This window comes from Mustela putorius, unplaced genomic scaffold (assembly GCF_011764305.1).
Source record: "Mustela putorius furo isolate JIRA1106 unplaced genomic scaffold, ASM1176430v1.1 tig00003845_pilon_pilon_pilon, whole genome shotgun sequence".
Taxonomy (NCBI): Eukaryota; Metazoa; Chordata; class Mammalia; order Carnivora; family Mustelidae; genus Mustela; species Mustela putorius.
The window spans coordinates 12171909-12185065 of record NW_025421998.1 but is presented as its reverse complement, the minus strand read 5'-3'; the positions used below and the strand labels follow the sequence as shown (position 1 = coordinate 12185065).

The window sequence follows — 13157 nt, the reverse complement described above, 5'->3', positions numbered from 1 at the left end:
GAGGCTCGATCTCAGGATCCCAAGATCATGACCCGAGCTGAACCCAAGAACCGGATGTTCAAGCAGCAGCACCAGCCAGGTGCCCCCTGATGTGCTCTTCAAAGACGGTGTCAACAAGAACTGGACATCCCAAACGGACAAGAACACTCACCCTGCTCTGAGCCCCGTATCTTACACTAACGTGGACTCAGAATGGACCACTGACCTACGTCTGAAACAGAAAACCATAAAGCTTCTAGAAGAAACGTAGGAGAAAATACATGGGAGTGTGGGGTTGCCATTCGCTGATAGGACACCAGAGGAATCTACACAAGAAGAAATTGAGGAACTGGCCTCTGCAAATGTTAACAACTTCTGCAAGAAATATGGTTAGAGGAACAACAAGGAAAAGCCACAGAAAGGGAGAAACACTTGCAAACCACATATCCAATGAAGGAAAGGTATCAAAAATATGAAATTTGCTATAATCCTTTGTTTATACACGTGTCTTCCTTTATGTGGACCATGTCCCCTTATGTTTGTTCCACCGTTGCCTGAGTAGAATAGGTATCCTTTAAGCAATTGTTGAAGGAGTGCATGAATGAAAAAAACGAGTGGATGGATGGATGGATGGATGGACGGATGAGTGGATGGGATAGGTAGATGGATGGATGGATGGACCGATGGACGGACAAGTGGATGGGATAGGTAGATGGATGGATGGATGGACAGGTGGATGGATGGATGGATGACGAATGGATGGGTTGGGTGGATGGATGGATGGATGGACGGATGGACGGACGAGTGGATGGGATAGGTAGATGGATGGATGGATGGACAGGTGGATGGATGGATGGATGACGAATGGATGGGTTGGGTGGATGGATGGATGGATGGACGGATGGACGGATGAGTGGATGGGATAGGTAGATGGATGGATGGATGGACAGGTGGATGGAAGACTAGGTGGGTGCATGGAGGAAAGGCAGAGGGAAGGAGAGAGGGAGGCAGCGAGGGATGGGGAGATGGGTGGACAGATGGATGGGTGGGAAGATGGGAGACCAGACGGATGGGTGAGCAGGGAGCAGGGAGCTAGGAACACTGAAAAAAAGAAAAAACAAAGAGCTCAGGTTTGAGTATTGTCAAGGCTCGAGTTTACGCTGGGGTGTGTGTGTGATATGACTACATTGCAGGTGGCAGATCAGTAGGAGGGGAGTAAGCAGGGAGCCCCATTCCCAACTCAGCCCCCCGAGGCCAGAACACTTATCCAGTGAAGGCTGACTGACGGAGGGAAACCTTTATGAGACAGGAAGTTTGAAATAACGAGGGAAGAGTTAGCGGCCACCGTGGGAGGAGGCTGGGGAAGAGACAGGGAGTGGCTCAGTGTCTGGAGGGCCAGGGGCTCCCTAGAAGAGGCAGCCCGCACCCCGCAATGCCGGTCTTGCTGGACCTGTCCTGGATGCCGCAGTGTGCAGCGCAGGACAGGTGGGCCTCAGGGAGCCAAGGCCGTGCAGAAACGTGCATGCGGACCACGGAGAACTTCACCCCACGGCAGGTGGGTCCCAGCACACCCCGACTTCTGGGACGCATGCACGTACCATTCCCCACCACACAGTGCTCACTGCTATGAAAAGGGCCCCGCAGCACCCAGCTGGGGCCCACAGGTCAGACTCGGAAGGACCACGGGATGTGTGTGTCTGGCTTCTTCCTGGAAGACGGAACAGCAGGTCTCGGGAGAAGTCTGTGAAGGTGCCGGGCGGTACCGTGCGCAGGTGGCAGCGGGCAGCCAGCATCAGGACACCCACCAGCTACGGGGAGAAAGATCCGTGACTCTGGGCTCTGGGGCCTCGGAGCCCAGACTGGTGTGCGGGCTTCCTAATGCTTTAAAGCAACAACAAGCTTGGAAAAGCAGTTTTTTCAGTGTTGACCATGTCATCCCTAGTGGCCTGGATCTGTCTTGTGTACACCCTCTAGGGCCCTGCTCCCCTCCCCTTCTCTCTCTCCCCCTCCCTTCCCCTTTCACTATCCCTCCCCCACTCTCTCTCTGCTCCAACCCTCTCCTAGCACCCCCAATCCCGTGCCCATCTCAAGCTGCGGGGGGGGGGGGCATCTCTGCTGCTTCCTCCCTGCCCTCCGTCCTAGCTGCTGACAGCCACGCTGCCCCAGGGCTGGTTCCCTCGCCCTCTTCGTGTCTCCAGCACCCAGCAAGGGCCCAATAAAATAAGCCACTTCAGAAGTAAAGGCTGTTAAGTTTAGTTCAGGTGAAGTTTTGTGGTCTGGTTGTTGTAACAGGCTGGGAATTTGGCCTGGGAGCCTGGGGTTGTCCCCCCGGCCGTGTGTGTGTGTATGTGTGCGTGTGTATCTAACTCACCTGCACCACAGGCCGGCAGCCCATTGTCACAGGCCCACACGGGCTGCAGTGTGTGCACTGACCATCACAGGGGCCCCGGGCTGCATCGGTTCCAGACCCCCACTGGCCCCCATTTCCCTCGCTCCTAGCCGCAGCCCTGCACCCACGGCCTCCCTACAAACACTCAGGCACTCACTCCACTAATACTCACTCCCTACATGGGATCGCACCCTGCAGCGGTCCACCATCTAGACCGAGCCAGTGCAGTCTCCCTGAACACCTGTCCTCACCCACCCGTGGTTTCTGAATGGCTCGGATCCCACTACCTAATTTGGACACGATTTATTTATGATATTCTGTGCTTTTTCCTTCACAAAAAAGCATTCTTCCCATCGCTACATGGTAGAATAATGACCAATTTAATACGTAAGTTCCACATACATGTAATCTCTCAGCAAGCTCTGCTCCACCAGGCACACACTTGCCAGGAGCTTCTGGAGCTGGAGCTCGGGCACTGGCCCCTCAGTTGGGACAGTGGGTTTGGGGGAGGTGTGGCCAGGCTTGGAGCCAGGTCTCCGACTCCTGGGTCAGCCTCTCTGTCCTGGTTTGCGCAGTCTGTCCCACTGAGCGTAAGGCCAGCAGGGTTGGGAGACCTGTGCCCGGTTCCCTGTGAGCTGCCTGAGCCTGGGACCCTGACAGCCAGACCCCCTCATCGGGCCACTTGGCCCCGACCATCCTGGCCTGATGATAGTCCGGCTGTGGGGGCCCACCAGGGGTTGCCGGGCTGGGGCAAGCTCTTCCCCCCCAGGGGCCAGGTCAGAATCACCCGCACCCCAGAATCTGGCCAGCATCCCATGTGGGGCTCTGGGCCTCCTGATTCTGGGCATCAACAGTCTGCCAGACGGGGCTAGCCCTGAACTGAGACCCAGTGCCCGGGGTGGAAGCCAGGCTTCCTGAGAACCCTACATGTGTGCTTTCTTCTGGGCCCACTGAAGCCGATTCCACGTGGGGGGTAAACTGCACTCAAGTGGGTTTCAGGTATTCACGGGGGGCATTTGGGTGCAGGGCCAGAGTTAGGAGCAAGGGGGGTGGGGGCCCTCGCTGGCATTAGCACCCTGCTCCTCCCTCCAAGGAAGAACTCCCCCTACCCCAGCCGCCATGCTTAGTTGTGATAATTCGGGGCGGGAATTACTAGAGAGCCCAGGCCCCATTCCTGGCACGCAGAACCCGCTCCGTGGGTGGTGATAGCCACAGGCAGGAGTGGTAAGAACGAGTGCTCGGGGTGGGGGTCCGGCAGAGCACCGTGGAGTGCGTCCTGGCTCCCGTGCTCATGAGCTCACCTCACCGTAGAACCACCAGCACCTGTGATCTAAAACCACTCCAGGGTGCTGGATGGCCAGGCCTCTAGGCTCCTGTCTCCCTGGAGAGAACACGGACTGTGCTGGCTTGTCAGGGAGAGAACTGGCCCCGGGGAGCCCTCTTACCCCTGCTGTGCAGATGCCAGCCCGCGAGCGACGCAGCAAAAGGGAGCAGCAGGCCGTTGAGCTCTGGATGCCAACGAGGAAGGCGAGCTTCAGTGTCAAGAGGAACAAAAGGGTCCCCTGGAGCCAGGTCACCCTCTGAGACGGAAGGACAGGGCAGGTCGGCATGTCCCCCCAGCTCCGAAGGGCACACAGATGCAGGCACGCCGGACCCCACTCACTGTCACCCCACAGTGACCCCTGGACAGGACTGCCCCGCCTACATCGGTGAGAAGATCACGGACAGAATGTGTACCGCCCCTTCCTGAGGCCAGGCCCAGCCCTCTGTGACCTGCTAAGTGTGCCCAGAGATGGGGTGTGCTGGCCAGCAGCCCGCGGTTCCCTGAGCCCAGCAAGGGAAAGCCAGGCACGGCCAAGCCGGAATCCCGCTGGAAGAAAGAGGCTGAGGGACACCGGGGCGCAGAGACAGGCAGACCCGGCGCCCGCCATCCATCCCGGGGAGCAGCCACCCGATGTGGGTGAAGTATCACACCTCCCTCCCTCCCGGAGCCTCCAGCCTCGAGGACGGACAGACAATGAGCCAAGTCATCACAACGCAGGTCCTAGCAGAGGCTGGTTAGCACCATGAGGATGGGGTGACATTTCACCGAGACATGAATGCCAGGAGGGGGTGTACTGGGCTGGGTCGGCTCTTGTGGTGGACCCCATCCCAGTGGGGCTCAGTCCCCGCTTCAAGTCGCACCTGTCCCCGTGGCAGGACCGGCTGACACCACCTGCCGCTGGGACGGCCGCAGAAGGAAGAGAGGACAGACCTGACGTGTCTGAGTCCGCTGTGACTCCTTTATGCCTCCTCCACACCTGTTCCCTCCCCCACTCAGGGTCCCAGGGAGTCGCTGAGCACCTCCATGTTCTGAGTCATGCTGCCCGCAGACCACATACCCCCGCCTGCAACACGGATTCAGCCCTTCCCTGTCCCGCTCTCCCTCATCCTCGAGCTCAGAGCATTTTCTCAGTATGGAATAAATCCCTTATCTGGAACTTCCTAGAATGTGTATGACCTCTTCCTTTGGTTAGTGTCGCAGGGTGTGGACCACCAGGACACCCTGCCTTACCTGATTCCACGAGGCTGCGAGGCTGAGGTCCGTAAATCCTTGGAAATGTCCTCTGCGGAAGTGGTCCATCACGTCCTCAGTGAGCGTGGCCAGGTGGCTGGAGGCTGCGTGACAGGTGAAGTTGGCTCCCAGGATGGCAAGCTGCAGCAGCAGGGAGGGGCAAGGAGCCTCAGGGCGCTGGGGAGGGCCCACGGGCCCCCCACGGCTCAGGGTGCAACATCAGGGTGCAAGCAGGGAGGGGACAGTGATCTCGTGCTGTCGGTCATGAACACGACAGCAGGGGAGACAGCAAGACGGCTGGAGTCAGCCAGGGCATAAGCAGGATCGTGTCCAGGTGTACAGATCATGTCCTGCTTTCCTCACGGCAGAGGACGGCAGTGGCTACCTTCAGCCAGTTCCCTGGTTTGCGCCAGTATCTGCGGACACCATCCTCGGCCAGGCTCCAGACTTGCAAGCAGACGTGAGTCAGGCTGAGCAGCAGGAAGGCCAGCTGGTGGAGGGAAGGACCGCAGAGCACCCAGAAGGACCCAGAGCGCCCGTGCTTTCCCGAGCCCTGCACTCCCGGCCGCCTCCCCGCCCGGCCCCTCCTGCGGAGACGCAGCACGAGCCCGTCTCCAGCTCTGCAAGGCACAGGCGCTAAGCCTGCTCCCCCTGGGCACCTGCTCCCACAGAGCCGCCCGCCAGTCTCCGGGCCAGGCGTGAGGGACGCGGGTGAGCTCACTGCAGGCCCCGTGCACAGGCAGACCCTGAGCGCCACCCATCTGGGTCCTCCCCGCCCGTCCTCAGCCAGCTCCGGAGAACGACTTTTCCCACATTCGCGAAACACAGATCACGGGCTCCCTGGCCGCGGCGAGCTCCCGCATCAGGACTTCACGGAAGCTCTAATGCTTCTCTAGGCCTCCACGAGCTGCGCATTCCCGCTCGCCTGCGTTCACGCGCTCAGAGCGCCAGCAGGGAGCAGAAGCTCAGTGAGGGTCCGGGCAGGTCAGCCCTGCTCAGCTCCCCTGGACCCTCCTGGTTGACACTTTGAGGCTAATAAAGCCACTTTTCAGGATGCTGCTCCGTCCCTCTGGGGAGCAGTGCTGGCCTGGGCCGAAGTTCAGGTCAGAACAGAGAGAGGCTGATGGTACTGAGTGCCAGACTCTGCGTCCTTGTGGGTCCCGGTGGAGGTGGGGGGCAGGCCGCAGGGGGAGCCCTGGGATCCGCGTGCAGGGGAGGGGCGGGAGGACCCACCTCGGGAAGCGGGGGGCTGGACCACAGGGCCGAGTCACTGCCGAAGACAGCCAGCGACTGCACCAGCGGGGACAGGGCCAGGTCCCCCGTGGGCAGCAGCTCGGCACGCAGGGACACACTGGACAGGAGTCGAGTGGGAGGGTTGTAGAGAGTGAAGTGCACGGACACGGCTCTGGTGCTGTGGTCGATCCACCCGTGGGCCCGGAGGCCGCTCAGGGCTGCATGCGCTGCCGGCCTGCAAAGTGCAGCAGGTCAGGGCAAGGCCTGCACGGAGCCCCCGGCCCCAGCCTCGCACCCCAGGCCCCTGAGGCTGCCCGGGTTCCTGGGGCTGGACAGACGTATGTGGGCGCATCCTTGCCCAGGACCCTGAGGCTGGGGTGCCTCCAGGAGGGAGGCCCTCCATCTCTCATGGGCACAACTTGAGGAGACGTGACCATCTCTGTCTGCGAGGCCTCTAGAACCTTCTTGTATCTTTTCCTGCTGTGGACTCGCTCTGCTGTTGGAAAGGAGTTCCCGCTGACCTGTCTGTGTTTGGTAACAATGAAAGGGTCTCGCTTCTGTGTTGCCGGCTTCACTCGGGGGTACCCATCACCTGCTGCAGGGCCCCTGTCACCCTCACCCAGTCCACCCCCACACAGGTCATGTGCTGCCACAGCTGCCAGGGCCCGGGCCACCCACCAGGGACTGTAGCTGCAGCTCAGGGCTCGTCGGCACAGCGCCGGACCGAGGTGGGGCTGCCCTCCCTCGTGGAGCCCTGAGAGCACCAGGAGGCCCCATGAGCACCTGCTCAGCACCAAGCCAGCGGAGACCAGTGTCCTTTAGGTCCCCGGACCTCTAGGCCTCAGGCAGACTCTAGAGGAACATTTGGCTTGTTCCTTCCTGCGCTAGAGACTGAAGCCCTCTGCCAGCATTGACCTTCCGACATGGCCTTCCTGCGCGGGGCCTCACTCCCCTCCTCTGTGGTGAGAACACATCTGCCCTTGCCCTGGGAAGGGTTTGCTGCCAGCACCGGGCTGCACACGGAGCCAGGGACCGGCAGGCCGGACAGAGCCGACCTCTGAATCCCACTGACCTGGTGTGGCCCAGGCTGAGCTCCCAGGACTCCCTGGCCCCACAGTCTCCAGGGCCGCTTGGGGCCACTGTTTGGGTGGCAGGATCTGTCGCAGAGGGGGCGTTGGGGCCCCCAGCTTTGGGGCCATGTGGAGGAGGACAGTCCTCTGTAAGTGCTGAAGCTGGGCCAGGAGGCTGAAGGAGAGACCGCCAGTCAGAGGGAGAAGCGGACGCTCGCTTCAGAGTTAGCCCTGTGGCCTGGGGGGGTCCAAGGCTGGCCACCCGCGGCCCCTGCTCCCTCAAAGCCCCCTCATTGTCCCTGGGCTCCAGCTGAGCCCGAAGGATCAGGGCTCCAGCCAGCACCTGAGCTGTACACCTATCCGGGCTTGGGCGTCACAATGGCTCCGTCTCGGGAGGACGAGGGTGAGATGCCCGCTGTCCAGTAGCCCCTCCCACCCGGGAGGAGATGCGAGAATCTTGGTTAGGAGTATTTTCAGGATTTTAGATAGAGATGTCCTGGTTTCCCACAGCGTGCTTGGACTGACAGAGGGCGCGGGAAAGGTTTGGCTGTCCCAGATCCCGGCCACGGAGGATTTCAAGTCACAGCCAGGGTCCCGGGGAGGGTTCCGGCGGTCTGCGGCCTTCCCACCCGATGTGTCCAAGGTTACTCTAACTCTCACTGTATTTCACAGAGAACAAACTGTGGTCACCAGCGGGGCGGTGGGTGGGGGTCAGGGACGCCGGCAATGGGACGTGATGAGCAGCAGGTGACACACAGAAGGGCTACATCGGTGTCGCGTGCACCTGAGACTTACATAACCCGGTGTGTCCAATCTGCTTCACTAAAAGTGCACACGGGGCGAGATACACACAGGGTGAGCCCCGGGGGAAACGCACCCGCATAGAGCCGGGCGGGAAGCGACGTACCTCACCCGTGTCGCCGGAAGCCTCCCTCTGCTGCCGGATCAGCACGGCGCCCAGCACGTAGCACTTCCCACCAAGGGCTCCCGGCTGGAGGAGAAAGGGACACGTGAGACCGCTGGACAGACCGCGCAGCTGGAACATGCTGCTCACTGTGCTGGGACAGCCTCAGCTCAGATGTCAGGACGGTCCCCCCTGCCCTGCTACAAACCCCCCACCGCCTTGAAGAGCATTCTGAGGAGGACACGGCTTCCTCACGCTCTCTGGACTGAACCTGAAGCGTCACTTTGTGTCTTTTTCTAGAGTGTGTTGGGCGCTATCGCATGCAGCTGCACGCCACAACGGAAGTGGCATCAGAAGGACCGCGGACCCTGAACATGGGTTCTCGCGGCACAGATCCACAGAAATGTGTATGTCCTTCGAGAAAGACAAGAAGGCTCTGTAGGTGCCTTTTCTCCCCCTTGGGATTCTCTTAATGACATTTTCTCGTCTCCGGCTTTCTTGTAAGAACACAGTGTAGGATGCAGCTGGTACACAAAACAACCGGGTACTCGGGGAGGCTCATGGCCCACGGTTGGCTGGTTCGAGCTCAGCTCTGGGGGAGTCAAAAGTGATACGTGGAATTTCGACTGCTGGGGCGGGGGTGGGGACTACTGACCCCATGCTCTTCAAGGGTCGACTGTGTGGTGTTTGAGGAATGCAACACAAAGTCATTTTATTTTTTTTAAAACAAGGAAGAAAATGAAAAATAAGCAGGGAATTGGGTTAATCTAGGAAATGCAGATTCCTTGGCAATTTTTTCTCAGAATTTGGGGAAATTCTCCTGGACAGGAGATTCTCCTGTCTCCTGGCAGTTTTCTGGATGCTCCCCCCATCCTGGGGTGCCCTGTGCCCCATGTCGCAGAGTTTTGCATAGTGATCTAGCCCTCTGTCCCCACTGGCCATGCCCTTTCGTCCCGTGCGACCTGGCACCTGCTGGTGTCTGGGTGTGCATGTGCGGCTGAGGCGGGTGTGCAGGGACGGGGAAGCAGTGGGAAGCAGCTGCTGGCCCACCGCCTCCCGGCCATTCAGGAGTACACGGAGTGGGGCGCCTGGGGGCACAGCTGGTGGTGTGTCCAACTCTTGGGTATCGGCTCAGGTCGTGATGTCAGGGTTGTGAGGTCGAGCCCCACATGTCGGGCTCTGAGCTTAGCAAGGAAGTCGACTTCTCTCCTCCCGCTCTGCCCCTCCCCTGGCTTGTGCTCTTTCTCTCTGTCTCTCTCAAATCAATTGATCCATCTTGGAAAGAGAGAGCGCATGTGGCGTTGCCGGTCTGGCATCCGGCATCCCTGTCCCACTGTGGCCCGCTGCCACCAGGACCCCGTGTGGAGAGCAGACGGAAGCCTACCTGAGCGCCTGGCAGGCCAGCGGTGGGGGCGCCTGTCCCGTGCAGGCCGTCCAGCAGCGTGGTCAGACTCCAGTCCCACCAGTCCCCCACACTTCTCAGGCCTCCGGAGGCGCTCCCGGCTTCCCTGAGCAGAGACAACAAGTGATCTTTCTCTCACGAGTCAGAAGCACCTGTGGGCGTGAAGGCAGAGTCGTGAGCAGTAGGAGGTACCATGCGACCACGGGGAGCCCTCTGCTCCCCCGAGGCATATTGTAGGAAAGCTGTGACAGGTTCGGAGAAGATCTAAACCCCAGCCATCCAAGAACACAATTTTCATCATCTTGCCTCATCCAGCCACCCAATCTCGACCCCCACCCTAAAAAACAGTGACGATGAGTTCTTCAAATGCCAGGCTGGTCTCATTAAACAGATGTGAGCGCAAGGCGGGCTATCACGTGGCTCCTGAGTCGCTGCCGCCCATCCCCGGCTCCACACCCAGTGGCTGTGGCCATAGGGTGGAGCGGACCATGGTGGGAAGGTGTGACAGCTGGGGGCTGTCGCTCCCCAGAGCCCACGTTCCACTTACCACCGCAGCTCAGAGACTGTCCCAGCGAGGGACTGGGAGTTACTATGTTGCTGACGGAAGCAGATTTTAGAGACCCTCAGGAAGTGCTTTAAAACCTAACAGTCATGGGGCACCTGGGTGGCTCAGTGGGTTAAAGCCTCTGCCTTCGGCTCAGGTCATGGTCTCAGGGTCCTGGGATCGAGCCCCGCATCAGGCTCTCTGCTCAGCGGGGAGTCTGCTTCCCTCTCTCTCTCTCTGCCTGCCTGCTTGTGATCTCTGTCTGTCAAATAAATAAATGAATAAGCCTTTAAAAAAAAAAAAAACCTGACAGTCATGACAGAAACTGGACAATATAAAAGGGAAAGGAAATGATACTTCTTCCGAGAGGAAGAAGTGTCCTGTTAGTGACATGTTAGCACTATGTCACTGGTGCATAGATTAACAGAGAAGCAAATGATGTCCACCAACACTTGCATGTGCCACAAATATGTTCAAACACGTCGCGGCACGTGGAAGTCAGTCTGGTGAGCCAGCGTATCTTACTGCTTCTATCTCCTTCTTACAGACTCACCCGCACCTGACTTCTATCTTTCCTTGGTTCGTCCACTTTTCGAGCCTAATCCAAGCTGAACCTTTATACGGTGCTGGTTCTCAGCTCTGCTCACGGATCGAAACCCTAGTAGAACTACAATTTGGAGGGACTGCTATCACTTCCTGACATTCACTCCCCATTGGGATGACATTAAAGAAACAGAGGCTTCAAGAAAGACTTAGATGTGGGGGCACCTTGGGGCTCAATCAGTTGAGCATTGACTCTTGGTTTCAGCTCAGGTCATGATCTCAGGTCCTGGGATCAAGCCCCACATCTGCCGTCAGCACAGAGTTTGCTTGTCCCTCTCCCTCTGCTCCTCCCCTACCTACCAAACATTCTCTCTCTCTGTCTCTAAAATAGATAAACATTTTAAGGGAAAGAATGGAAAGACCTGCATGTGACCAGAGACCGCTGTCACACGCCCAGACTGTGCACAACTCACGCTTCGTTCTCAACACATGCGGAGAGCAGAGAGTGAGCCAAACTGTGCAAGAATGTTCTCACTCCGCATTAATTAGCTATTAAATAAAACAGGCCTACAGATGCACGAAATGTTGCAAAAATGACTCAGTAGTTCTCTCCCACTCACTGCTCTTGGACAGAGAGACTATCCCGTTTATCAGGGCTTTATTTGCTGGTTTGTTTCTGTTTTACTTGGACTTGCATGAAGTCTTGACTAAGTCCAGAAAGGCTTCAAAGAAAACTTGACTATGACGGAATGGAACATCGCGATCATAGTTCTGGTGAAGACCTGAGGAATCTAGCAGCCCAACGGCCTCGCCTTGCAGATGGGGTCACTCAGCCCCGAGTCGGAGGACTTGCCGTGGGGGGACTCTGCTAGCAGAACAGAGCATGAGAGAGCCCTGGCCCTGAGTCAGATGTGATCCAGCTGAGCTTGGTTCTTCCTGGAATCTGGCAAACTCTAAGCCTTGAGACGCTGTTGAAGTCTCAGGATCAGGTACTGGGCGGGGTAGGGGTGGTGGTGGAGAGGGTCCCCCTGAGCATCCCAGTACCAACCGGGACACAGATGCCCCTGCCTGGTGGCCAGACCACCAGAGGCAGTGGGATTTTGCATCGTGCAGGAAATATGGGTCCGTGACACCCGGGACCAGCGCTGAGCGGGGTGCCTCCAAGGTGTCTACGGCTCGTGGGGACCATCACGCAAATATTATCTCGGCTGGGGCATTTCTGATTTGAGTACCAAGGGGCAACAATTCGCGTGAGAAATATGTCAAGTAGCACTGACTCACGAAATATGAGATCAAAAGTAAACATCGAAGCCAGAAATAGCTCAGCTTTGCCTTTCCCTTTCCAGGGGTGGCCACACAGTCACTCTGCTTTGCGCACGGCGCCCCCTGCCGGCACAAGCTGTGCTTTGGAGGAAGGGGGCGGCTGGAGAGCTGGCTGAACCCCCCAGTCCTTCATGCAAAGAACAGCAGTTTCTGCACTAAGAGAGGCAGTTTCGTGGCTACAGTGCTCACCTGCAAGCAGGTGCCTTGCTGTGTCCCGCAGAGTGTCTAAACTCACGAACCCGCCGTCCACTAGTGGTTTCTATCCCTACTTTGCTCGCCCAGCATCTGAGCGGTATCAATCACTAGCTCTCACATGGAAGAAAACAAATACACCCTTAAATAGTAGATAAAACCAAACAGATGTGCCAGCCACCCACCTCTGTCTGCCCCAAAGCAGCAGAACTGGAGCGCATCAAATTGAATTACTTAGTCAAGGGCAACATACCCATAGGAAAAAAGACAGTAATGTGTTTTAAAATATTTTTCCAAGAGATGCCTGGGTGGCTCAGTGGGTTAAGTGTCTGTCTTCGGCTCAGGTCATGATCTCAGGGCTGGGGGAATCGAGCCCCACGTGGGGCTCCGTGCTCAGTGGAGCCTGCTTCTTCCTCTGCCTCTGAGGCTCTGCCTGCTAGTGCACACATGTTCTCTCTCTCCCTCTCTCTCAGAATAATAAAATCTTTAAAAGATAAAATAAAATAAAATCTTCTCCAGAGAAAGAGAAAGTAAATCTTGGAATATTGTGTTTTATTTCCGCCTCCTAAACGGTAGTAAAGAATCTGTATGGGGTCCTGTCACGCCCTTCAGAATTCAAAGCCAAACGTCCTCGAAAGAACTATCAGACTGAATATTTTTGACAGGTGAAGCAAAGTCATTTAGTAACCACTGTCAAAAAAAAAAAATGCCACCTGACGTTTCCACCTTGATATGCTTCCTGTCCCAATTTCAGAAAGGCTGAAACATAGAGAAAATTCTGGCAGTGCAAAGTGCTGCCTGTGGTTGCCTCTGCGTGTGACTGTTGTTGCTGTTTTTCAGTCCTTTCATATTTACCTACAACAAACATCTGCTACTTTTACTTATTTAATTTTTAAGATTTTATTTTATTTGAGAGAGAGTGAGAGGGAGCACAAGTGGGGGAGGAGCAGAGAGAGAAGCAGCCTCCCCGCTGAGCAGGGAGCCCAATGTGCGGCTCCATCCCTGGACCCTGGGATCATGACCT

At 57.4% G+C, this 13157-nt stretch overlaps 1 protein-coding gene across 1 annotated transcript in view; it reads right to left on the bottom strand.

Annotated features, from left to right (window-relative positions):
• PKD1L1 (polycystin 1 like 1, transient receptor potential channel interacting) overlaps positions 1-13157 on the bottom strand; it is a 79064-nt gene that overhangs the window by 4164 nt on the left and 61743 nt on the right. Inside the window, exons 38-45 of the mRNA XM_045089508.1 lie at positions 9514-9637; positions 8103-8216; positions 7228-7400; positions 6156-6390; positions 5308-5412; positions 4923-5063; positions 3814-3948; positions 1578-1787 (exon numbers count right to left, since the gene is read on the bottom strand). Coding sequence (XP_044945443.1) covers positions 1578-1787; positions 3814-3948; positions 4923-5063; positions 5308-5412; positions 6156-6390; positions 7228-7400; positions 8103-8216; positions 9514-9637 — 1237 coding nt within the window. The remainder of the gene's footprint in view (positions 1-1577; positions 1788-3813; positions 3949-4922; positions 5064-5307; positions 5413-6155; positions 6391-7227; positions 7401-8102; positions 8217-9513; positions 9638-13157) is intronic.